Here is a 24,731-nt window from a genome sequence, read left to right on the forward strand (position 1 = left end):
CTATGAAGATTTAAAGATCTCAGTAAAGGTAAATACATGAGGCAAATAATAAAAGCTAGTGTTATTATCATCATTTCATGGGAAATAGATGGGGAAACAGTGGAAACAGTGTCAGACTTTATTTTTTGGGGCTCCAAAATCACTGCAGATGGTGATTGCAGCCATGAAATTAAAAGACGCTTACTCCTTGGAAGGAAAGTTATGACCAACCTAGATAGCATATTGAAAAGCAGAGACATTACTTTGCTGACTAAGGTCCGTCTAGTCAAGGCTATGGTTTTTCCTGTGGTCATGTATGGATGTGAGAGTTGGACTGTGAAGAAGGCTGAGCGCCGAAGAATTGATGCTTTTGAACTGTGGTGTTGGAGAAGACTCTTGAGAGTCCCTTGGACTGCAAGGAGATCCAACAAGTCCATTCTGAAGGAGATCAGCCCTGGGATTTCTTCGGAAGGACTGATGCTAAAGCTGAAACTCCAGTACTATGGCCACCTCATGCGAAAAGTTGACTCATTGAAGTTAAGCTGGTATATAAATTAAGCTGGATTATAACTTCAATATGTTAAATGAAATCCTAACAGTAACCATAGAGGAAATAACTATAGAATATCGAGGACAATATATGACAGAAGGAATTTAAATGTTTAACCTCCAAAAAAATCAATTGAACTCTAAAGCAAAATGACAGATTAAGTGCCTCCTTATCAGTATTAAACTATAAATGTAAATGGATTGAACCTTCTAATCAAAAGACATATTGGCAGGGTGGGTATACAACTACATGCTATCAATAACATTCTCACTTTTGATCCACAGACACAAATGAGCTGAAACTGAAAGAATGAATAAAGATATTCCATGTAAACAATCACCAAAAGAGAACAGGAGTGGCTATACTAATATGAGACAAAATAGACTTAAAATCAAAATAGATTATAAGAAACAAAGAAGAACATTATGTATTAATAAAAGGTTTTATTCAGCACAAATTTATAGGAATTACAAACTTTCATGCAGCTCACAACAGCCATCAAAACATGAAACAAAAATTAATAGAACTGAAGAGAAATAGTTGTACAATAATATTTGGATGACATCCATACCCTGCTGTCAATAACAGAACAACCAGAAAGATAAGGAAACAGAGTACTTCAGCAACACAACAAACCAACAAGATCTAACAGACATATACTGAATACTCCACACAGTAACAAAAGTACATATTTCCCAAATGCACATGGAATATTTTCCAGTACATGTTTCAGGCTATAAAATACATATGAATACCTCTGAAAAGACAGACACCATATAAAGTATCTTTTCCAACCACAACTGAATGTAGTTATAAATCAGTAATAGAAAACTGGAAAACCCACAAATTTATGGAAATTGAACAACATACTCTTAATCAATAAAGATCAAATAAGAGATCAAAGTGTAATCAGAAAATTGATTTTTGTTGTTGTTTAGACTTATGGGCTGTGGCCCACAAGGCTTCCCTGTCTGTGGAATTGCCCAGGCAAGAATACTGGAGTGGGTTGCTATTTCCTTCTGAAGGAGATTTTCCCAACCCAGGGATCGGAACTCACATCTCCTGAATTGGCTGGCAGATTCTTTACCAGTGAGCCACCTAGGGAAGCCCGATTAGAAAAAACTTAAGAGACAAAAAATGAAAACACAGCATTTAAAACTTACAGAATGTAGCAAAAGTAGTAACTGCTGCTGCAGCTACTGCTAAGTCACTTTAGTCGTGTCCGACTCTGTGTGACCCCAGAGACGGCAGCCCACCAGGCTCCCCCATCCCTGGGATTCTCCAGGCAAGAATACTGGAGTGGGTTGCCATTTCCTTCTCCAATGCATGAAAGTGAAAAGTGAAAGTGAAGTCGCTCAGTCGTTTGTGACTCAGCGACCCCATGGACTGCAGCCCACCAGGCTCCTCCATCCATGGGACTCTCCAGGCAAGAGTACTGGAGTGGGGCGCCACTGCCTTCTCCAAGCAAAAGTAGTAAAGAGGATATTTATAGTTATAAATACATCCATTAAAAAACAAGAAAAAGTTCACCATCAACAACCTAATTTTACAACTAAAGAACCAAACTAAACTCAAGGCTAGCAGAAAGAAAGGATTAGAGAGGAGATGAGTAAAATAAAGCATAAAAAGACAGCAGAGAAAAACAATGAAACCAAAGGTTGATTCTTTTAAAAGTTCAAAAAGTGGACAAAATTTGAGATAAATTGACCAAGAAAAAAAGAGAATTCAAATTATTAGAATCAAATATCAGTAGGGATATTACTACTATTCTACAAAAACAGGAATTATAACAAAAATTTCATGAAATTTTATGAAAAAATTTCATGAAAAATTATATACCAACAAATTGCATAGCCTTGATGAATAAATTCCTAGAAACAAAACTTTCCAAGACTAAACCACAAATAAATAGAGAATCTGAATAGAATAATGAGGAGTGAGGAGACTGAATCAGTATTCAAAAGATCTCAACAGAGAAGTTCTGGACTTGATAGTGTCATCGATGAATTACGCCAAACATTTTAAACAACTTAACAAGATGTTGTCAACTTCAGATATGTAGATGATACCACTCTAATGGCAGAAAGCAAGGAGGAACTAAAGAGCCTCTTGATGAGGGTGAAAAGAGGAGAGTGATAAAGCTTGCTTAAAACTCAACATTCAAAAAACTAAGACCATGGCATCCAGTCCTATCACTTCATGGCAGATAGAAGGGGGAAAAGTGGACACAATGACAGATTTCATTTTCTTGGGCTCCAAAATCACTGTGGACAGTGACTGCAGAAGACGTCTGCTCTTTGGAAGGAAACGTATGACAGAGTTAGACAGCATATTAAAAAGCAAAGACATCACTCTTCTGACAAAGGTCCATATAGTCAAAGCTATGGTTTTTCGAGTAGTCATGTACATATGTGAGACTTGGACCATAAGCCTGAGTGCCAGAGACTGATGCTTTCAAAATGTGGTGCTAGAGAAGACTCTTGAGACTCCCTTGGACAGTAAGGAGATCTAACCAGTCAATCCCAAAGGACATCAACCCTGAATATTCATTGGAAGGACTGATGCTGACGCTCTAATACTTTCGACCACCTGATGCAAAGAACTGACTCACTGGAAAAGACCCTGGTCCTCAGAAAGATTGAGAGCGGGGGGAAGAAGAGGGTGACAGAAGATGAGATGGTTAGGTGGCATCACCGACTCAATGGACATAATTTGAGCAAACTTTGGAAGATAGTGAAAGACAGGGAAGCCTTGAGTGCTGCAGTCCCTGGGGTCACAAAGAGTTGGACATGACTTACTGACTGAACAACTACCACAACCACCAATACTTCTCAGACTTCTCCAAAAAAATTGATAAGGGTAAAATACTTCCTAACTAATTTTTAGGTAAGTATAAAGAGGCTATGGACATGAGTTTGAGTGAACTCCGGGAGATGGTAATGGACAGGGAGGCCTGGCGTGCTGTGATTCTTGGGGTCGCAAAGAGTCAGACACGACTGAGCAACTGAACTGACTGACTGACTGAAAGAGGCTCAGTCAGTCAAATCAGTCGCTCAGTCGTGTCCGACTCTTTGCAACTCCATGAATCACAGCATGCCAGGCCTCCTGTTCATCACCAACTCCCAGAGTTTACTCAAACTCATGTCCATCGAGTCGGTGATGCCATCCAGCCATCTCATCCTCTGTCACCCCCTTCTCCTCCTGCCCCCAATCCCTCCCAGCATCAGGGTCTTTTCCAATGAGTCAACTCTTTGCATGGGGTGGCCAAAGTATTGGAGCTTCAGCTTTAGCATCAGTCCTTCAGTGAACACCCAGGACTGACCTCCTTTAGAATGGACTGGGTGGATCTCCTTGCAGTCCAAGAGACTCTCAAGAGTCTTCTCCAACACCACAGTTCAAAAGCATCAATTCTTCAGCGCTTAGCTTTCTTCACAGTTCTACTCTCACATCCATACATGACCACTGGAAAAACCATAGCCTTGACTAGACGGACCTTGTTGTCCAAATAATGTCTCTGCTTTTCAATATGCTATCTAGGTTGGTCATAACTTTTCTTCTAAGGAGTAAGCATCTTTTAATTTCATGGCTGCAGTCACCATCTGCAGTGATTTTGGAGCCCCAAAAAATAAAGTCTGACACTGTTTCCATTGTTTCCCCATTTCCCATGAAGTGATGGGACCAGATGCCATGATCTTCATTTTCTGAAGGTTGAGCTTTAAGTCAACTTTTTCACTCTCCACTTTCACTTTCATCAAGAGGCTTTTTAGTTCCTCCTCACTTTCTGCCATAAGGGTGGTGTCATCTGCATATCTGAGGTTATTGATATTTCTCCTGGCAATCTTGATTCCAGCTTATGCTTCTTCCAGCCCAGTATTTCTCATGATGTACTCAGCACATAAGTTAAATAAGCAGGGTGACAATATACAGCCTTGACGTACTCCTTTTCCTATTTGGAACCAGTCTATTGTTCCATGTCCAGTTCTAACTGTTGCTTCCTGACCTGCATACCTGTTTAAGAGGCAGGTCAGGTGGTCTGTTATTCCAATCTCTTTGAGAATTTTCCACAGTTTCTTGTGATCCACACAGTCAAAGCCTTTGGCATAGTCAATAAAACAGAAATAGATGTGTTTCTGGAACTCTTGCTTTTTTGAGGTCCAGCAGATGTTGGCAATTTGATCTCTGTTTCCTCTGCCTTTTCTAAAACCAGCTTGAACATCTGGAAGTTCACGGTTCACATATTGCTGAAGCCTGGCTTGGAGAATTTTGAGCATTACTTTACTAGTGTGTGAGATGAGTGCAACTGTGCGGTAGTTTGAGCATTCTTTGGCATTGCCTTTCTTAGGGATTGGAATGAAAACTGACCTTTTCCAGTAGTGTGGCCACTGCTGAGTTTTCCACATTTTCTGGCATATTGAGTGAGGCTATCTTTACTGTGATACTAAAGCCCCAAGAAAACTAAAAACCATGATCCCTTTTGAATACTGATAAAAGAAAAATCCTCAACAAAATACCAAATTTAGCAGCATATTAAAAATATTACACACAGAGATCAGGTGGGATTTACTCCTGGAAGACAAAAATGGCTCAAAATATGTACATCAATAAAATATAAAACACTATACTAATGGAATGAAAAAAAATCCATTTAATCATCTGAACTGACCCAGAAAAAAACATTTGACAATATTTAACACCTTCTCATGATAAAAACTCAACAAAGATTGAAGAAAGTTACTGCAACAAAATAAAAGCTATATAATAAAAAAGAACAGCAAACATCATACTCAATGCTCAAAGACTGAAAGCTTTTCCTCTAAGATCAGGAACAAAGCAAGGATACCTACTTTCAACACTTCTATTCAACACAGTACTGGAAGTTCTAGCTAGATCAGTTAGACAAGAAAAAGAAATTAAAGCATCCAAATAAGAAAGGAAGAAGTAAAATTATCCCTGCTTGCAGATGATATAAACTTACAAGCAAAAAATCCTAAATACCACCCCCCAAATTATTAGAACTAAGAAGTTAATTCAGCAAAGGGCCAGGATACCTCTTTGACCACTAGTTACATTTCCAAACAGCAACAATAAACAACCCAAAAAAGAAATTAAGAAAACAATTCCATTTACAACATCATCAAAAAGCAAATCAAAAGAATAAAAGCCTTAGTAATTAACTTAACCAAGAAGGTTAACGACATAAAATGAAAACACAAATGGTTATATCACTCCTGATAAAAATTAACAGAAGACATCAATAAAAGGAATCTCAACCCACATTCATGAACTGGAAGACAATGCAATCCTTATCAAAATCCCAATGACATTTTTTGGGGGCACAAACAGAAAACCCCATCTTAAAACTCATAGAATCTTAAGTGACCCTGTATAGCTATACAATCTTGAAAAAGAATAACAAACATGGAGGAAAAAAGTGGAAAGGACAAAGTGGAAATTACATTTCTGACTTCAAAACTTCCTATAAAGCTACAGGAATCAAAACAATGTGGTACTAGCATCAGACAGATAAAATACAAATGGAACAGAACAGAGAGCCTAGAAACATACACTCATATACATGATCAAATCATTTCTGACAAAGTGTCAAGACCGTTCAATGAGAAAAGAACAATCTTTTCAACTAATGGAGCTAGGAAAACTGGGTATCAATGTGGAAAATAAGTTGGCCCCTTATCTAGTACCATATACAAAAAGTAACTTAAAATGGATCAAAGACATAGATATAAGAGCTGTTTAAGTATAAAACTCTCAGAAAAAACAGGGCAGAAGCTCTGTGACACTGGATCGGGCAATGATTTCTTCAGTACAGCACCAAGGGCGCTGGCAGCAACAGGAAAAGTTAGACTGGATCAAAATTTAAAAATTTTGTGCATCAGAAGACAGCAGCAACAGAGTAAAAAGGCAACACACAGAATGGGAGAAACATTTGCAAATCATGTATGTGATAAAGGATAAATATCTATAATATAGAGAGAACTCTTAAAACTCAACAACAAAAACAACCTATTCTAAACTGGGCAAAGGACTAAGACATTTATCCAAAGAAGATACAGAAATGGCCAATAAGTACATGAAAAGACACTCAATATCTCTTAGGGAAATGCAAGTCAAAATTGTAATAAGATCACTTCACTCTCACTCGTTAAAAGAAAGTAAGTGTTTAGGAGGATGTGGAGAAACTGAAACTCTTGTACACTGTTGTAGGAATGTAAAATGGTACAGGAGCTCTGAAAAGCAGTATAGCAGTTTCTCAAAAAATTAAAGATAAAATTACCAATTAATTATTGGTAATTTAATTACCAATTAAAAGTGGGAACTCATAGAGCTATACATGCACATCCATGTTCACTTGCAGCATTATTCCCATGAGCTAAAATGTGAAAGCAATTTAAGTCCATCAATGGAGGAAGGGATAAACAAAATGTGGTATTATACATGTAATGGCATATTTTTGATCTTAAAAAGGAAGGAAATTCTGACATATGCTACAACTTGTATGAAACTTGAGTATATTATGCTCAGTGAAATAAGCCAGTCAAAAAAGACAAATGCTACATGATTCCACTTACGTAAGGTACTTAGCATAGTCAAACTATAGAGTTAGAAACTAGAATGGTGGCTGCTAGACACTGGTGAAGAGAAGAAGGTGAGTTACTGTTTAATGGGCATAGTGTTTCAGTTTTACAAGATTTGAAAAGAGTTCTGGAGATGAATGGTAGTAAAGGTAACCAAAAACTTGATGAATGTATTTAATACCACTGAACTGCACCTTTAAAAATGGTTAAGATAGTAAATTTTGTCTATCTTATCACAATTTTAAAAAATAATAAAGATGCTAAGAATGCCAGGATAGGCCTATGATACCATGGCAGCCTGAGCCTGACTGATGAACAAGCCCCTGTGGCTGTTTATCCATTTATATCCCTCAGATTGTTAACTCTGAGAAAAACCACGTCTTGTACAATGCTACTTAAGACCCTTAGTATTTGGTTCAAATACATTTCTAATATTCCACGTTAACTGCTTTTAACTTCCTTTACTTGGTATTAAAATAAAGTTCTACATAATAAAAAAAATTAAGCCAATCAGAAAAAAGCAAACTAGGCTAGCTTTTTGTTCTAGGTAGGACATACCACAAAAGGGTTCTACTCTACCCTCATCAAAAAGTTGACTAGATCTAATTGTTATTATTCACACTAAAAACAACAAAATAAGGAAGTAAATGTTCACAAAAATATTTGCTTTCAGAGAAGGTCAAGACTAATAAAATATGTGTGTTGCTGGCTATCAATGTTACCTTCACAGCCAGAGCCAGGGAACTACATGCTAACAGGAACATCACTTAAAAAAAATAAAAAATACTGTTCCATTACCTCTGCTATCTACCAACTCCAAAATTCTGGTTTGCTTCATTATATCCATCTGCTAAGTTAGTTTGGCTTCTCATACTCAACTTTTTTTTTTTTAGCACAAAAAGAAGAAGAAAGTAAGTATATAGCTGAGAGTATTAATCAGTGATTCTAGCAGATCATACTTGAATTAGCATCTTTTATATTTGAATTATCATTTCTGTCTTCTGTCTACTGGAACTTTATTTTCAATATGGGTATCTGTTCTTCCAAACGGATGGCTTAAAACACACACACACACATATATACCAATATTCACATATTTTAAAATAGCCCTTGGATTTTAAAAAAAAAAGTACAAATAGACATCGTATATTAATTTTCTAGAGTCCCTGACATTGACAAAACATGAGGTAGAGAATGTTAATAAATTGTTTGTGTTGAAATAAAATTGCTTTGCTGATAAGCTAAGACAATCCTTTTTATCCAAAAGCATTTTAAAATATAAATCATAATATTAAGAAGCCATTTGGAGACTGATACTTACATGTTTTCTTTTACCTAGGACACTTGCTTTATAAGAATATTTTATTGGTTTCCTCCAAACTATAGTCCAAGTATTCATAATACATTAACCGGCACACTGTAAGACCAAACAGTATTTCTCAATATTTCTGTTCAGAAATATTGTTACTATATATATATATGTTACTTGTTATATGTTATGTTAGTTTGTTACTTATGTTACAATGTATATATAGTCATCTGCCATAACCAGAGAGCCTGGTGAGACTGATGGTTGTTTTGTATTAATCATCTCTATTTTATTTTTCAGCACCAGAATACTTCCTGACTATTGCATATAAATGGAAATATTGTCTTTAGAGTATATGTAGTTCAACATACAAAGAGAGAGATACCACTTACTTGTCATATATGGATGTGGTTGTGTTTATATATACAATTATACAACATAATATAAATGTATATTGAAAGAGGGTTAACTGTTACTAATCTAGACTGCTGTTTCTTGCCCAGCAGTGTTGGTCCACTCTTGCATTAAGGGAGCATTTACTGTTTGCTTAGTAACTTGTAGGCAGAAGGCTAAATAAAAGAGTCTTCTCAACAAATCTGACCAATCAATCAAAAAGACCTAAAATATTGACATCTGGGGTAATCTATTCTGAGATCTACTCAGGTGACTCTACAATGAGGTTCACAACTGACAAGCCCCCAGTCATGTACTCAGAGCCTTCAAATAGTTTATAATAGCTGACTTTTAATGATGAACAGATAACCAAAGATGATAAGAAAAAGCAACTTAAGGAAACAGACACTATTCAGGTGGGAAAAAAGATATATATTATTAGTATCTCTAGGGACAAAAGAAGATATATCAATGAAGTAAACTCTTAGAAATTAACATGACAGGATTAAAAAAAAATAAAACTCAAAAGGAAGGTTACCAGAAAACAATGAAATTTACCAGAAAGTAAAGCTAATAGGAAACCCCATCTAGATAATTAAGAGTAGATTTAGACAACTGATGGAAAATTGTGGATTGAATGAGTTTTAAATACACAGAAAACTAAGAAAATGAAATAGACAATTGTTAATTCTAGGTGGTAACAAAAACTGGGGCAACAAAGGAAAAATAATATTGAATACTAATTAACTACATGGTTTATCTCTGCATAGTATATGTATATGCTCACCATAATAATGTAAACAGAATATTGATAATCAAAATTACAAGATAACTATCTGAAAAGAAAAAGAACACAGGAAGTATTTATATGTGTTTGGAGTGGGGGAAAGGCAGAAGAAACAGCAAAATGAAATAGCAAATTCCTCATTATCTACAGTGGGAAGTTAACAGATAATGGCCAAACCAAACCAACAAACAAAAGGTAGTATAATTACAAGAGCATGTAATAATGCATATTACATTATAACACCAAAAGATCAGCTAACAATTAAAAGTGGTTGGCCCTGGAGAGGGAGAAAAAGGTGGGAAGGACGCTAGGTCATGCTGTTTTGTCTGAAAAGAAAACAAACAACAGCAACAACAACAAAAAAACCCTTGTAAATTTAACTCTTTAAACTATGTTCATATACAACTTTTATTAGAGTATACCCTTTTAAAAAAATCAACAGCTTGCCCATATTACAAACTAGAAAACATGATTTTAAAAAAAGACCAAATCGCATTAGCAACAAAAACTATATTAGGAATAAACTCAACAAAAATATACAAGATGTGGATTAAGAAACTATAGCTACTTAACTGGGGGACCTAAATAAATGTAGAGATAATCAGTTCCTAGACTGTGAATATATTAGTTCTTAATTGGATGGATAAATGTAAACCCAATTATAACTAAAAACTAAATTATCCTAAAGATTATCTGGAATAATAAATGCACAGCATTATAAATAATATTTCAAAAAAAATATTTTGTTAAGTGATAAGCACAGGTTCAGATTAACCAGTGACATCCCAACTCCATAAATGAAGGCATTAAAGGTGATTTCACATTTTTTTAAATTTTGCTTGCTTTTATTTTCTCTCTGTTTTAAAGAATCGATGTAGGGGTACTTTAAAAATACATGTTATTTAAAAAAAAGAAAGAGAAGCAGTTAGTAAGTTACTGAGTTCAATAGGATACCATATCACACAGGTCAATCACATCACATAGTCTCAATAATGAACTAAGTTTCTTTGTTATGATTCCTTTGATGTCTTTTTATCCATACCACTGTAGCAACAATAAGATGGCCAAGAAACCAAAAGTATATTTAATTAACCAATTAAAGACTGAACAAAAATCCAGTTCTATGAGTTCTCCAGCAAGGATAGCAGAGAAAAAATGGAAAGAAAGATAATCCAGTAGATCAAAAAAGCAGAATATCCTTAGGATCCATACAGCATGATACTGAGCATTTTCTCCATCTACCATTCTATTTGTTTTAAACCAAATTTATTTTATTAAGATCTCTTAGAAAAAGTTCATTATTTCCATATACATAACGAACTAAAGCAAAGAGCAGCCTTGTGATTTGTTTGAGATTATACAGTTAAGTCAATGGCTGAACTGTAAACAGAACCAAGGATACCCAACTGCTAGTCTGTTACTCTAACTAATGGATCATGCTCACTGCTATGTAAATAGGACTGTTTTCCTTTAATTATAATTTCTTCATTCACCATCAGATTATCAGCCACAGGCTTTATCATTAGTTTTGCTCTTCTTTTATTCATGGCATTACTCCCAAGAATATGAGATTTACATGATAAAAAAAATATAATGACCACTGTTTACTATATCATATCCAATCTCTGAAAATTCTAGTCAACATGACGAGGCTAGTTAACTGAAGCCTACACTTAATGGCATATTTACAGGTAAGGGTACAACTTTAGCATCTATTTTGGGTTGATCAGTGACCTGGAGAAAGGTAATTTTATTTTTACAGAATCACTACTGTCAATGCATGTAAAATCTTACATTAGAGCATCCTATGGTCTCATCAGTCTACATTATTCATATATATGATCTAGATATACAAGTCCAAAGGGCAGCAGATTAGATTCATTTTAGAGTGTTTGTGATGTTGGGAAGTAGAATAAGATAAAAATCATGACATGCTCTTACATTCCTATGCTGAAATCTATAAAAGAAAACTGGGTAAACAAAGTAAATATGTGAAAAGAGGTGTGCAGTCACTTGTCTTTGAGAAGCACTTTGTGTTTCTTTGGCACATAGAACGGCAGCAGTAGAAGCAGCAGCCTTGCCCTTGGTGCTCATTTCTTACCACTCTAAATGCCTCCTCAGAGCCAGAATACACTGGCTGTTGCTGATCATGCTGTGAGACACCTGCACTGGCTACTAGGCTTGTCATGACGCACAAAACCCTACCATCTTCAGCTTGACATTGTGCAAGTTATAATTATTCATCCAAATGAATATGTCAGAGCAGCAGCAGCAGACCTCTCATCAGAGCAAAAGAAAAATACATCAAAACATTATCAACCCAGCAGGAAGACAGGGACCATAAGGAAAATTACCCATTTTTAATATGGATGCCACAAAGTCATGCCTATTATTTTACATAAAGAAAGGAAAATAAATATCTTCTAAGTTTAAAGTCCAGAAACACTGAATCCAAATAGGAAATGTATAAAAAGGAGACAGGGAATTTTTTAAAATCAATTATCTGGCACCTGTTTACAATCTTTTAAATGTAAGTTTGCTGTAAGACTACAATACTACAATTCTTTAAGAACCACAACTGTTTAAAAATTGTTTTAAAAAAGGAAAAAGATAGTAATTCTCACAAGCAGAACTGTTTCCAATAGGTCAATGAAAAAAGATCACACACAGCAAAGAAGTTTGATGTTGCTTCACACTTTCAAAACATAAACTAATATTGCCAACACTTTTATCATGCTAAAACACTCAAGAGTTCATCTGGAAATAGCAGCAAAATGCTTAACAATGAACAGCTAAACTCTAACAATGGACCATTTTAGTAGTACATGGAAAAGAAAAATAAAATCACCTCAGACCTCCACAAATGAAGGTACATCCAAATTCTATAAGCATATTAAAAAAAGGCAAGTGTACATATAATTCCTATCTCATATTTAAATGTGAAAAAAGTGTAACTTTTACAATAAACTTTCAATGAATATCTTTTTAAAACAAGATACAAAAAATTTTCTCATTCAAGACACATAAAGCAGAAATCACAATGAAGAGATTGATAAATGTGACCACACTGAATATTAAACTTCTGACTGACAAAATATATCAAAGTTAAAAAGCATGCCACAGGGATGAGACACTTATATCCCATATAACCAATACATAATTAGTATCCAAAGTATGTAAGAAATGCTTATAATAAAAAACAAAAATATAAGTAGGCAAAGATTATAAACACAACAATAAAGAGTATCAGTTCTTGATAGCAATTAAGATCAGAGTAAAATCAGAATGACATAGAAAGGGTGTGGGAAAGTAGAAATTAGTACGCATTGCTGGGTAGGAGTATAAAGCTATACAACCAATTTGGGAAAATAACTTGGCAATGTTTAGTAATCTCAAAGAGTATACTTACAATCCAGCATTTTCACTTCAAAGCATAAACCATTTTAAAAGTCTCACATGTATAAAAGGAAACATAGAAAGATGTTTATAGCAGCACTGTTTAGTAAGAAATTGTGCAAGAAATTGTGACCAACCATATCATTAGGACACTGAATAAACTAACTGGTGGATTCATATAATGAAATGATATGAAGCATTTAAAATGTACTATACAGGCACAGATCATGGGCAAATCTCAGAAAAAAATGTTGTTTAAAAAAGACTGAAAATACTATAGAATATGGCATAAACAAATGTAGCAAAAGAGTATGCATGGATAGCATACACATCAATTCCAGGAAAAGATATTCCTCTAGAAAGAGACAGAAGGAAAGAAAGGAAAGGAGAGAAGAAAAAGGAGTAAAATTTTAAGCCCCAGAACATTTTATTCCTAAAAGAGACAAAAATATATCTGAAACAAATGTGATAAATGTTAAACATGTCAAATTTGAGTTGTGGTTAAAAAGATGTCTAAATTTTTATCTGTACTATACTACGAATTTTAATATGTTCTTTTAATTAAAAAAAAAAAGATGCAATTCCAGTTACTACTAATTCTGTATTCTTAGAACTAATACAAAATAGAAAACTTGACATATGACACAATTAAATCTAAATCTGGATTTGAATTAATATTATAAACACTTATTCCATGCTTATTTGTGCAAGGCACTTAGCTGGTGTTAAGTAGGAACATAAAATGTAGAAGAAATTGCTCTTAAGATTTTGTAATGTTAGAGTCACAAACTAATTTTGTTAAATGGCAGGATAAGGTAACTGCTAACAGTCCTTTTGTGGAGATGTGAACTTCGCAGATTAAAGTCTGGGGAAAACTTGCATGATTAAACATGTTAAAAAAAAAAAACTAGGAAATTAATCAAAAACATATTCTTCAACCTTGGGATTTTGATAAATATTAAATTATAATCTAGAGATAACATATGGAAAGAGTAATACAATCTAGGTACAATGTTATCTCATGATCTCACATAATACATAAAATTTATAGAGGCAAACTGAAACTATTCAATTTATGTACAATTCCAATTCTTAAAAAAAAAAAAAACAGTATATCTTATGTATTTATAACACATATCACAATACCAAAAGCAAATCATAGTGGTTTTCATCACCTATATTTTGCTGTGTTTTCTTGATTTCCATTGGAAGGAGGGAGATTGTTTTGTTTTTAAAGAAGAAAATGACAAAAATATATTTTAAATGTAGATGGTATAATTTAATATTTGAAACCTCATACAACAATGTAAATGCTGTTAGTCTTTTTTTTTTTAAACTAACAAGACGATTACTTTATATGTTAGAATATAAATGTAAGCATAAATTTTCACTTGAACCTACCAAAATTTCATAACAAAAATAAGGGTAGCCTCTACTCGGAGAGTATTTGTTAAATGTCAGTAGGAATTTTTTCACTTTGCATAAGAATAGAAAGATTCTCTTCATATTGGTATCAATTTACTTGGTGAGACATTAGATTACCTGTCATTAGATTTCTCTTTGAATCTAACCACGATCCTGCCAGATCTTTAAAAGTCACACATGTCAATGTTGATGACAGAACTATTGATAATCATACCAAATTTTATCTACATAATGGTACAATTTACAGTGCACTCCTAAATACATTAACTTGTTAGATATCACCAATGTATTGAGAAATTAAACTGACAGGAGCAGGAGAAAGAATCAAAATAAGAATATTCCAAAGCATATGCAAAAGAATATAGTATAAGTTCAAGGACGAACTAAGGACAAATACTTTAAAACAATAAAAACTGAATAGAAATGGCAGGATTTATATTTTCAGTCATAACTCATTCTCCTCTGAAAAAGATTCTCTGATATTATGTCTGAAAATTTTCACCCAATTTTTAACCTACTGCTCACTGCTTTATAACAGAGCTCCTTAGGATTTAAAATTAAAGGACAATTTCTGTCAACAGAGCTTTTTCATGTTTATTTAAAATGAAGCATAAAGATCTAAAGGCTGAATGGGGTGTCTGTGTGGGTGTGTTTGGAGGATGAGGAAGGAGACGGGGAGACAGTCAGAGGGCAGGGAGAATGGGCATCAACTGCTAGGAAATATGAAAGCAACGCTCTCAAAATCCTGTTTATAAGTAAATGTTTAAAGAAAACTGAAAAGACCACTTTATAATGGCCACTTAAAATGCTTTTTAGCTACTTAAAATAAATTTAAGAATTTACCTGTGGTGTCCAGGAAAAAGAAAATGGAACAGGAAAATCCACAACACAATCTGGTGATTCTGCAGGGTACTACAAAAAAGCATAAAATTAGGGTCATTTTTGTTTCACTGTGACAATTTCACATAAATATATTAGAAAAACTGAATATATTAGGAAAAGTATTTCTATAAATGCAAAGGTATTATATATATTTTGGTTCTACTATTATAAAGGTGTTAAGAGCTGATAAACAGTCAACAAGCTCAAGAGGTACAAAGTGTAGTGATTTGGGGATGCCAAACCAATCAGTAGTAATGAATTAAGTCAGTTTCTGGGCAGCTGCTAATGTGATTTGAGGGGCAAACCACACTGAATCTCAGTTTCTTTATCTGTAAAATGACAAATCAAAATGGTTGATATTTCATTTCTTTTCAGTCTAAAATTTAACCTCAAACAGCCTGTCACTACTTAAAGAGGCAATACTTGTTAAAAGAATCAAGAAATGCACAAAATGAACACATATAGTTATCAATTATTTTCCACAAGAAAGCACTGAATTTTAGCAAGAAGACTAATAAAAAGAAACAATGAAATAAATGCCTTCTGGTTTATTAAGGAAAAACAAAATATTAGTTTTAAGAAAAATTTTTTCATGGTTGATAAACAGAAAATTAACCCCTCAATAGTTTTATATAAGAAGTGACAGCCAAAGGACTAACCACAATTCTGAGTTAACAAAGACAAAAGATAGCTTCCTTAAAATCAATTTTGTTATTAGAGAATTCTATTACATGATTTCTCTAAGATTCAGTTTGGATTCTTAAAAGTCACATGTAATTTTTTAAATGCTCACTTCTTTTCTCTAAAAAGCTAAATTTACTAAAAAGAAAACCCATTTTAGGAAAACTCCTTTCTCTCATTTGACAAAATAACCTAAGTTTTAGACTTTCACTTTTTTCAACCTTTTATTTTTAACCACCTCTCTGCATAGCAAAAGGACACAAAAAAGTATCACAACAGTATTTATTATAAACATCAGCCCATTTGAAATCAATGCTTCAAAAAGAATTAACATTTAATTATAACAAGCTGGCTAAAAATAAACCTGTCATTGTACACTCTGACTAATGGAATCTAGCTATGCAGAACTGATATCACAAAGGTAAATACAAGGAAACCATATAAACATATAACTATGCTCTAACTTCTGGGGGAAGAAAGGAAGATCTGGCTGAGATTATAGAAGAAGCCCTACTTCAGACAATTCAAACTATTAGATGATGTTCTTCCGATTATAACTGCTGCAATCACTAGAAAAACAATTTGCATGCAATTTTTACAAGTCATGTGATTATCTCAAAGTAAATGCAGGCAGAGATCTTAGCTTTCTTTCGTTTATGGTTCTGCTAATTAACTCCTGACCTTGGACAAGTCATTTAACTTCTCTGCCTGTTTCATATGTAAAAATAATAGAACACAACCAAAAGCATTGTAAAATCTCTTTTCCCTCTAAAATGTGAATTTTCTGGGGAAAAAAAAATACAAACTTAAAACCTCCTTGGGTCAAAAATGGGACATTTAGTTTACCTTGAGTTGCTGCTATTTGTCTATTTGGCTGACAATGAACAATATCAACTCTCTAAACAATCATCAATCAAGGTTAAGAACTTAAAGTGAAAGTGGTCATTCAGTCATGTCCGACTCTTTGCAATCTCATGGACTGTAGTCTACCAGGCTTCTCTGTCTATGGGATTTTCCAGTCAAGAGTACTGGAGTGGGTTGCCATTTCCTTCTCCAGGGGATCTTCCTGACCCAGGGATTGAACCCAAGTCTCCTGCATTGCAGGCAGACGCTTTACCTTCTGAGCTACCAGGGAAGCCTAAGAACTTAATATTTACTGTATACAGAATAGATAAACCCAGTAAAGTGCCTGTAACTTTGGAAATCATTAAGTATATATGGCACATTATGTTAAAAGAGAATTATGATCCTACATTCAAACAGGGCTCAGGTTACTAAATGGCACATATGTACTGATAAAGAGAGCCACAAGGAATTAAACAAAAAAGAGATCCACAAGGAGTTAAACAAAAAGCAGGTTAAAATAAATATGATTCCACATATCTGAGATAACATTCAGATATATATTTAGGTACATTTATGCAAACATACAAATATGTATACAATAAATTAGACTGATCTATAAATAGTTGGCTTTACTCAGTCAATGTATAAATATTGTATTATATTCACATTCAAGATCAATTCTGTTTATATAATAAATATTATATAACTATCAAAACTAAAAGGCACAAATTTATATAATTCTGGATGATTTAACATGACTCATGCAGTATCATCCCTAGATACCCATTTCTGGAGTTGTCTGTATTGTTGTTATAGGTCGCTTAGTCAGGTCTGACTCTTTGCAACCCCATGGACTACAAAACACCAGGATTCCCTCTCCTTCACCGTCTCCCAGAGCTTACTCAAACTCATGTCCATTGAGTAATACTAACTATAATGTATATAACAAAGTATGATACTGTATAATAACTATCAAATTCAGTATTTTTCAAGCCACTAGAGATTGTGAAAGTTTTACTTTACAAATCTAGTTGACAATAATAACTAAAGCTCCACATAAAGAAATAAACTGAAAAATAGGTATGGTAATTAATACAGTTTTTCAAGTCTCACCTGAAACAATTCAATCAAATTAATAACCATAAAAGAATATAATTATATAATATTGAGTATATACTTTCATAACAAACAATATTTATTAGACTCTATACCATACGTTCCTAAGGAAAAATTTAACCAACTCAATTCATGACTGGACTCCCTGGCAGAATGATACATAAAATTGCAGCAGATTATAAAAACAGTCATCAGAGTGCCCAGTCTCAGAAACATCTATGATTTGTTTTTCAAGCAGTTCTGATCTTGACCAAAGCTAAGGAAGCTCTGGGCTACCCCTTTTTTAAAGAAAAGACTATGGTTTAGGATGAACTGTAAATACTGCATTAAAAATACACTTATAAAAATACCGAAATTCAACTGATTTCCTTACGGCCTTTCTTTTTGATTATATGTTCACTTTTCATAGAGCAAGTCTGGACAGAATTCATATTATTTTCTTTGTGGGTTTCTGGAAACAGTGAGGCAGAGGGCCAGAACTGGTAGAGTTGTATTCAAGAATAAAAACAAACACATTACTAGATATCAAAAAGTATCAGATAAAAGAAACAGAGGTTTGTGTATTTACAAAAATAATCATGTTGCAAGGTTTGTCAAAAAAATAAGCCAGGCCCTATAAAATTCAGTTTGGATTAAGATTTTGCATTGTATTAAGGACCCTTTAACATGTAAGTTTTAGCATTCACTGTTTTTAACTGACAATCCCAAACATTCTTAAGAAAGAAATTACCACACCTGAAAGACACCTTTGGTCTCTATGAAAATTGAACTAAATGGACAATTTAAGACTAATAAGCCCTACCAATATAAGATTCATTTAGTTTCTGCCTTTTTTTTAAAAATGCAGATTATTTTTCTTCCTAATTTCTTAAAAACTCAAAGCTTTCTCTTTTTTCTTGCCAGGGCATACATAATAAGTGCTTTATAGCTATTGGTGCTGCAAAAATTCACACCTGAAAACATTCTCCAGAGGAATATTAAAAGGGCCACCTTTATCTACTTTGAAAAATTTTAAGAAAAAGCAGAAAGGATGGACCATTCTAGTGGCTACACATCTTCCCTCTGAATACTATCAAAAATATCATTAATTAGAATTAATAATAAAATCTTATAGATGTAGTTACAGGCAATGTAGATTTAAATCATTCTCTCTCAGTTAGTAGAAAAGATGGCAAGAAATGAGGCTATCAAAAAAAATAGAATCAGGATAGGATGTATTTTAAATTCTTCATTTTGGTCTTCATAGCAGCAATTTTTATCAATGTACAAAATACTAGAATATTAAAAAAAACCAAACAAATAAAACTCTGAAGAAACTGACAGAACCTTGCCACTGGCAGTATGTGACCTTCGGAAGGATAAAGGCAGATTTCTCCTTGATTAAAAAAAATTTTTTTTTAATTAAAAAGGAAAATAAGTGTTTTCACTTTCATTTAATAAAAATATTCATGTAACTTATTTTACAATAATATTTATATCCCACTAATATTTTCTCAAAACTTACCACATATGTATCTTAGAACTATAAACATTTGGTGCGTAAGAAAAGAATGAGTCCTTTCTCAATTTGTCTGATGTAGAGGCACTATAAGATATCAACTTTTCTGTGTCACCCCAGCACAGCTTTATATATTAATTCTCATGAAAAGCTTAAATGCCAGACACATTTTTTAAAAGGACAAACACAATTGATCTTTTCATCACTATAATCTTCTGAAATAGAGTTGATTGATGACTTATAAGAACAAAAAAAAGTTAGATGACCTGGTTTTCTCAAATTCTGATGTTTCTCCAGTGATTACTAAGTATATGGTTAATATCCTGAACTTGCTTGTTCTACTTATTTCTCAAAATTCACAATGTATAATTAAAAAAAATGACAAAATAGCTATGCATTATGCCAATAAAATTAGTAGTTATAGATCACTAGCCTGTAAGGGCTCTATAAATAGAGATATATAACCTCTGCAAAATTTTTAAAACCAGAAGTAAAAAAATTTCAGCCAAGAAAATAAAAAGTATCCATATATATGGGTCTGTGTTTGGGGTGTGGTGGGAAGTCAGAAATAAGAACAAAGGTAATTCATAAAAAATAAAAGTTGAAGACAAAGACTTCTTCAGTAGAACTTGGAAAAGCAGAAACTTCCAATTCTTTTCTACATAGGATGTTACAAACATAACATAACATAACATAACTTTGAAGCTGCCAAGCCGTATTTGATCAAATCTGAACTAAAATAGTGACATGAAAATATATCTAGGCTTTGGGAAACAATGAATAAATCAGAGGCATTCCAAAATAATTTCTTTAGGAGTCATATATATATTTTAGAAGCAACTAGCACTTGTTTACACTGAAAACATTTTCAGAATTCACTTCACAAGGTATTTCCTGGTCAGAGTAACAGTCTAACGAAGCACATACCTTCGCCTTCAACTTGACAGTGATTAGATGCTCTCTACCAGAAACATCTGCTTTTAACTTGATGGTACTAAAGCAAGGATCCACATACACAAGCCTGGTGAGTAGAAGGAAATAAAAAAAGATCACAATGGGGAGGGTGAGGCTGGGGGAAGGAAGGGGTTGGGGGATGGTAGCAATTGAAAATATTTGCTATATTCCTATTAATCCATTATAAAAATTAATCAGAGGAATTTCTGCATGCCATCCCATTATGCTGCTATAGATTTACTGCCGTTAATACAGCAGCCCAGTGCCTAATGCAGTCATAGATCTCCGGATTATTTACAGTGTGTGTCAAGGCTCATGCTGTGGTCAGTGAGCACTATGTTTCGGTTTTCCATCACTGGAACCTTTGGCACACACAGCATGTTCCTGTCAGACTCTACTTATGTACACATTAAACTTCCTGTCAAACTCTTTGATCCATTTCTGTAGTTTTATACAGTATGAGACTTTTATGCTTCCTTTATTTGTTTTTCTCCTCGATGAACTTCTCCTTTATTATCAATAATGTTACTGTACAAACACCTGGCTAATATTAGTTCATATACTCAAATTGATCCTCTCAGGAAAGTGCTGTATAAGCACAGGTACCGCCTGGTCTCCCAACAATAAATTTTCTTGTTGTGCAATATATAGCTTCTGACATTTAACCTGGGCATGAATTCAAGATGACTAATATTTTAAACATATAGCACAGGCACAATTGTTTTGGCTTTAAGTTGCTCTAAATGCATGAATTTTCTCAAATGGAAACCGATACCCTTTGAAATATGTCATTCTGTAAAAATACAGTCCCTTGAGTAGCATTAGCTACTGCCAAAAAGGATCAAATTTAGCAGTATATTTACTGGTGAACTGGGCATGTGGATATTTTTTTTTTGACATTTTTACAATACCATTCTCTTGTAAAGATAAAAAGTAGTCTAAGAGTATTGTACAACTTATCACCCAGACTGATGGCAAAACCTATTAGAGTTCAACACTAACATTAGCCTCCTAACCCAAGAATCTTTTTTTTTTTTTAAACACTCTGTGCTGTTAAGTCACTGGCCAGATATAATAGTAAAATAGGTCAATTTCAAGAAATTCTGGGCAATAAAACTGCGGAATACTATCTGTAATGAAAAGATCTCAAACTGAAAATACAAATCTTGAATAATAGAATAAAAGTAAAACAGAATAATCCTTATTGACAGAAAAAAAATTTATCATAATCTATGAAAACTCTAGGTCTTAGAAAACAAATGAAGCTAAACTTATTCTAGAAATGTCTACTTACATAAAAGTATCAATGAATTTATATAGATAATCATTATTTTCTTTCAGCTTTATCTATAAACATCACAAATTCCCCTCCCCTCCAAAATTTAGAACATAGGACTTTATCTCATGTTTTATCAATATGACTGTCAGGGTTAGATACACGGGCATCTGAGTCTTTGAAGACATCAACACTCCAGATTCAAGATGTTGAAAAGAATGTATATATTTACATCTTCTCTACTCATATACAAAAATTGGAATTTCAAAGAGATATACATAAACTCACAGTTACAAAAGCACCAACCAAAGCAAATTTTCAGCAAACTTTATAAAAATGTAAAGTGGTCAGAAGTGCACTGACTGACAAAACAGATCAGAAGACAGGAAAATAAGACTCTAGTAGGGAGCTGGCTGGCCAAAACAGAAAGTCTACAGAATAGAGGGTATTGCTTATATGTGGGGAAAATTAAGGAAATTTTTTAAAAATATAAGAAACCAAAATGGGAAGAGGAAATTTTAAACTAAATTATAAACAATAAAGCTATGTTAAAAATGGTAATTGCTCTACCATTAGCTTTTCAGTGAAAAATATTTATGTAGTCATAAAAAATTAAACTGCTTACTAATTACAATTTTTAGAATTCAGCAATAGACAAAGCTAGCAGACTTAATTATAGTTACAGAAATGAATGTAAATATATTTGATCGTTGCAATTTAAAAGAGAGACGACAAAAACTGGGAAGTAGAAAGGGGAAAGATACGAGGAGGGAAGATTAGAAACATTAAATTTTGTAATTGGTAATTTGAGAGTAAGAGATATCATCTTTAAGCAGACATGTAAGAAGTTTAAGAAATAGTAAAGCTAATAGAGGAATAAAAGAATAGTGATGAAGGGAGAGAAAAGGTAGTATATGAACTAAGTTTATTTTTGTTACAGTAATTAATCAGTATGTAATTCTGATAAATCAAGTAATGCTGAATATAGGCATATTTTTAAAAAATATAGAAGTTACTTAGAAACATGAACATTTCAGAGTGTCTCAAAGAATAAGACCAGGGATGGGAAGTGTTGTGGAAAAAGCCTATTGCTTTTCATTATAAACCCTAAATTGTTTAGAAGCATGATAAATATATACACATAGAGAAAGCAAGAAGGAACATGGAGATAGAAGGAAAAAGTAAATCACCAACTAGTACTTTTCATACTCCTCATTGCTGCTCGACATCCACATGTTCAAAATTATAGAACGTCTCTTAAGTAAGACAGAAATAAACTAAAGTTCTAGTCTTTTGTTTGCAATCACAGGAACAAAAGATTATCTTGCCACAAAGTTTAAGATGTAGAAATAATACATTAGAGAAAAACAGGTTCATGCTCAAAGTATTGCCCTGAATCAAAAGGATTATAAGGTTAATTCCATTGAACTGTAAAACATAATTCAAACTTTAAAAAATAATAATTTCAGGTTAATCTCAGCAAGGTCACTTTAAATGAAACACTTTACCCACATTGATTCTACTTTGAGGAAAATGGAGAAAACTAAATGTGATCATCATATTAAATACATGTGACCTAGATTGGCAAATGTCCTCTAGTATTTTTTCTCAGCTACTTTCGTTTGGTAATAGGATCCCTGCCTCCACTCCCAGCTAAACCAACTTTTGGCTGGGTACACTCCATCCAGCTAGTAACCTTTCCAGCTGCCCTTGGGTATCAGCATATCATTAAATTTGACCAATGAACTACAAACAGAAGTGATATGTACACCTTTCAGATCATTTGTAACCAAATAGTGGCTGTACCTCCCACCACCCCTCCCATTCTCTCTTCCGATAATGTAGAACTGAGGCTAATATGACCCATCAAAGTCCATGCAGACTTTGACTTTCTGAAGACATCAACACTCCAGATTCAAGATGCCGAGAAGAGTGTATGTATTTATATCTTCTCTCTACCAACATACAAAAAATGGAATTTTTTAATAACAACCTCTTAACACAGCTCTGACCAACAAAACTTTCTGTGATGATGGTATCTGCACTGTCCAAAGACTGGCCATTAAACACCTGTAGCTATGGAGGACTTAAAACATAGCTAATATAAGTATCAATATTAGCCAACTCATTGGAAAAGACCCTGATGCTGGGAAAGACTGAAGGAAGGAGGAGAAGAGGGTGTCAGAGGATGAGATGAACTTGGGCAAACTGTGGGAGATGGTGAGGAAGAGAGAGGCCTGGCTGCAGTCCCTGGGATTGCAGTCGGACACAACGTGTTTTGTGTGAAAGTCTGAGGATTTGGAGTTCTTTGTGAACAGCAACTCAGCCTGTGCCTTAACTAGCATAATATATATCTCTCTCTATTCACAACAGAAAAGAATATCTTAATGTTTGGCCTACAGAAAAGATATTAAAGGGGAAAAAGCAGTAATAAGCTCTTACAAATAAAATCAGTTTTTCTTTTAAAAAGTTATTTTAAATGTTCTATTTTACTATTAAATTGGATGGCTCAATTTAAACAATATGAAATAATTTCTACTCATTTAAATAATATATTTGGGGAACTTTATTGGAAAACTCATTTTTCTGAGAAGCTATAAAATCATATTTAAAATTTATATTTAGAAGGAGTCTAGGTATCTACTACTCAGCTAGACATATTCTAAAACTAAGAAAAAATAAAAACAAAAATATAAAATCTAAAGAAATAAAACACTATACTTTTTGCATTTGAATTTCCATTTATCATTTCCTGCATTTCTTTATAAGTTACTGCTTACAATAGTAAATGGTACTAAATTTAAAGAGTTAAGTTTTTTAAACATTTGAAAAGGATACTTAAACTTTAGAAAGGTTTTTGTTGTTCGGGTTAATAGGTGAATGTTATCAATACAGAAAAACAAAAAGAACGTGCTTTATATCTCTTGAAATATTTGGTATTTATTTTGACCAAAAGCTTAAGTTTTATAGTTTCTTTAAATATCTAGATCCATTTTATGTAGTAATAACACCAAAAGGAAGACGAAGACTTGCATGTTTTAATAAA

At 33.5% G+C, this 24,731-nt stretch overlaps 1 protein-coding gene across 4 annotated transcripts in view; it reads right to left on the reverse strand.

Moving 5' to 3' along the window:
• Positions 1 to 24,731, reverse strand: part of FANCL (FA complementation group L) — an 85,436-nt gene that overhangs the window by 18,828 nt on the left and 41,877 nt on the right. For all 4 annotated transcript variants that reach the window (XM_040224887.1, XM_040224888.1, XM_040224889.1 and 1 more), the window contains 2 exons: positions 20,383 to 20,476; positions 15,276 to 15,344 (listed from right to left, as the gene is read on the reverse strand). In XM_040224887.1, the coding sequence (XP_040080821.1) occupies positions 15,276 to 15,344; positions 20,383 to 20,476 (163 nt within the window). The remainder of the gene's footprint in view (positions 1 to 15,275; positions 15,345 to 20,382; positions 20,477 to 24,731) is intronic.

Source organism: Oryx dammah, unplaced genomic scaffold, assembly GCF_014754425.2.
Source record: "Oryx dammah isolate SB20612 unplaced genomic scaffold, SCBI_Odam_1.1 HiC_scaffold_25, whole genome shotgun sequence".
In the NCBI taxonomy this organism is placed as follows: Eukaryota; Metazoa; Chordata; class Mammalia; order Artiodactyla; family Bovidae; genus Oryx; species Oryx dammah.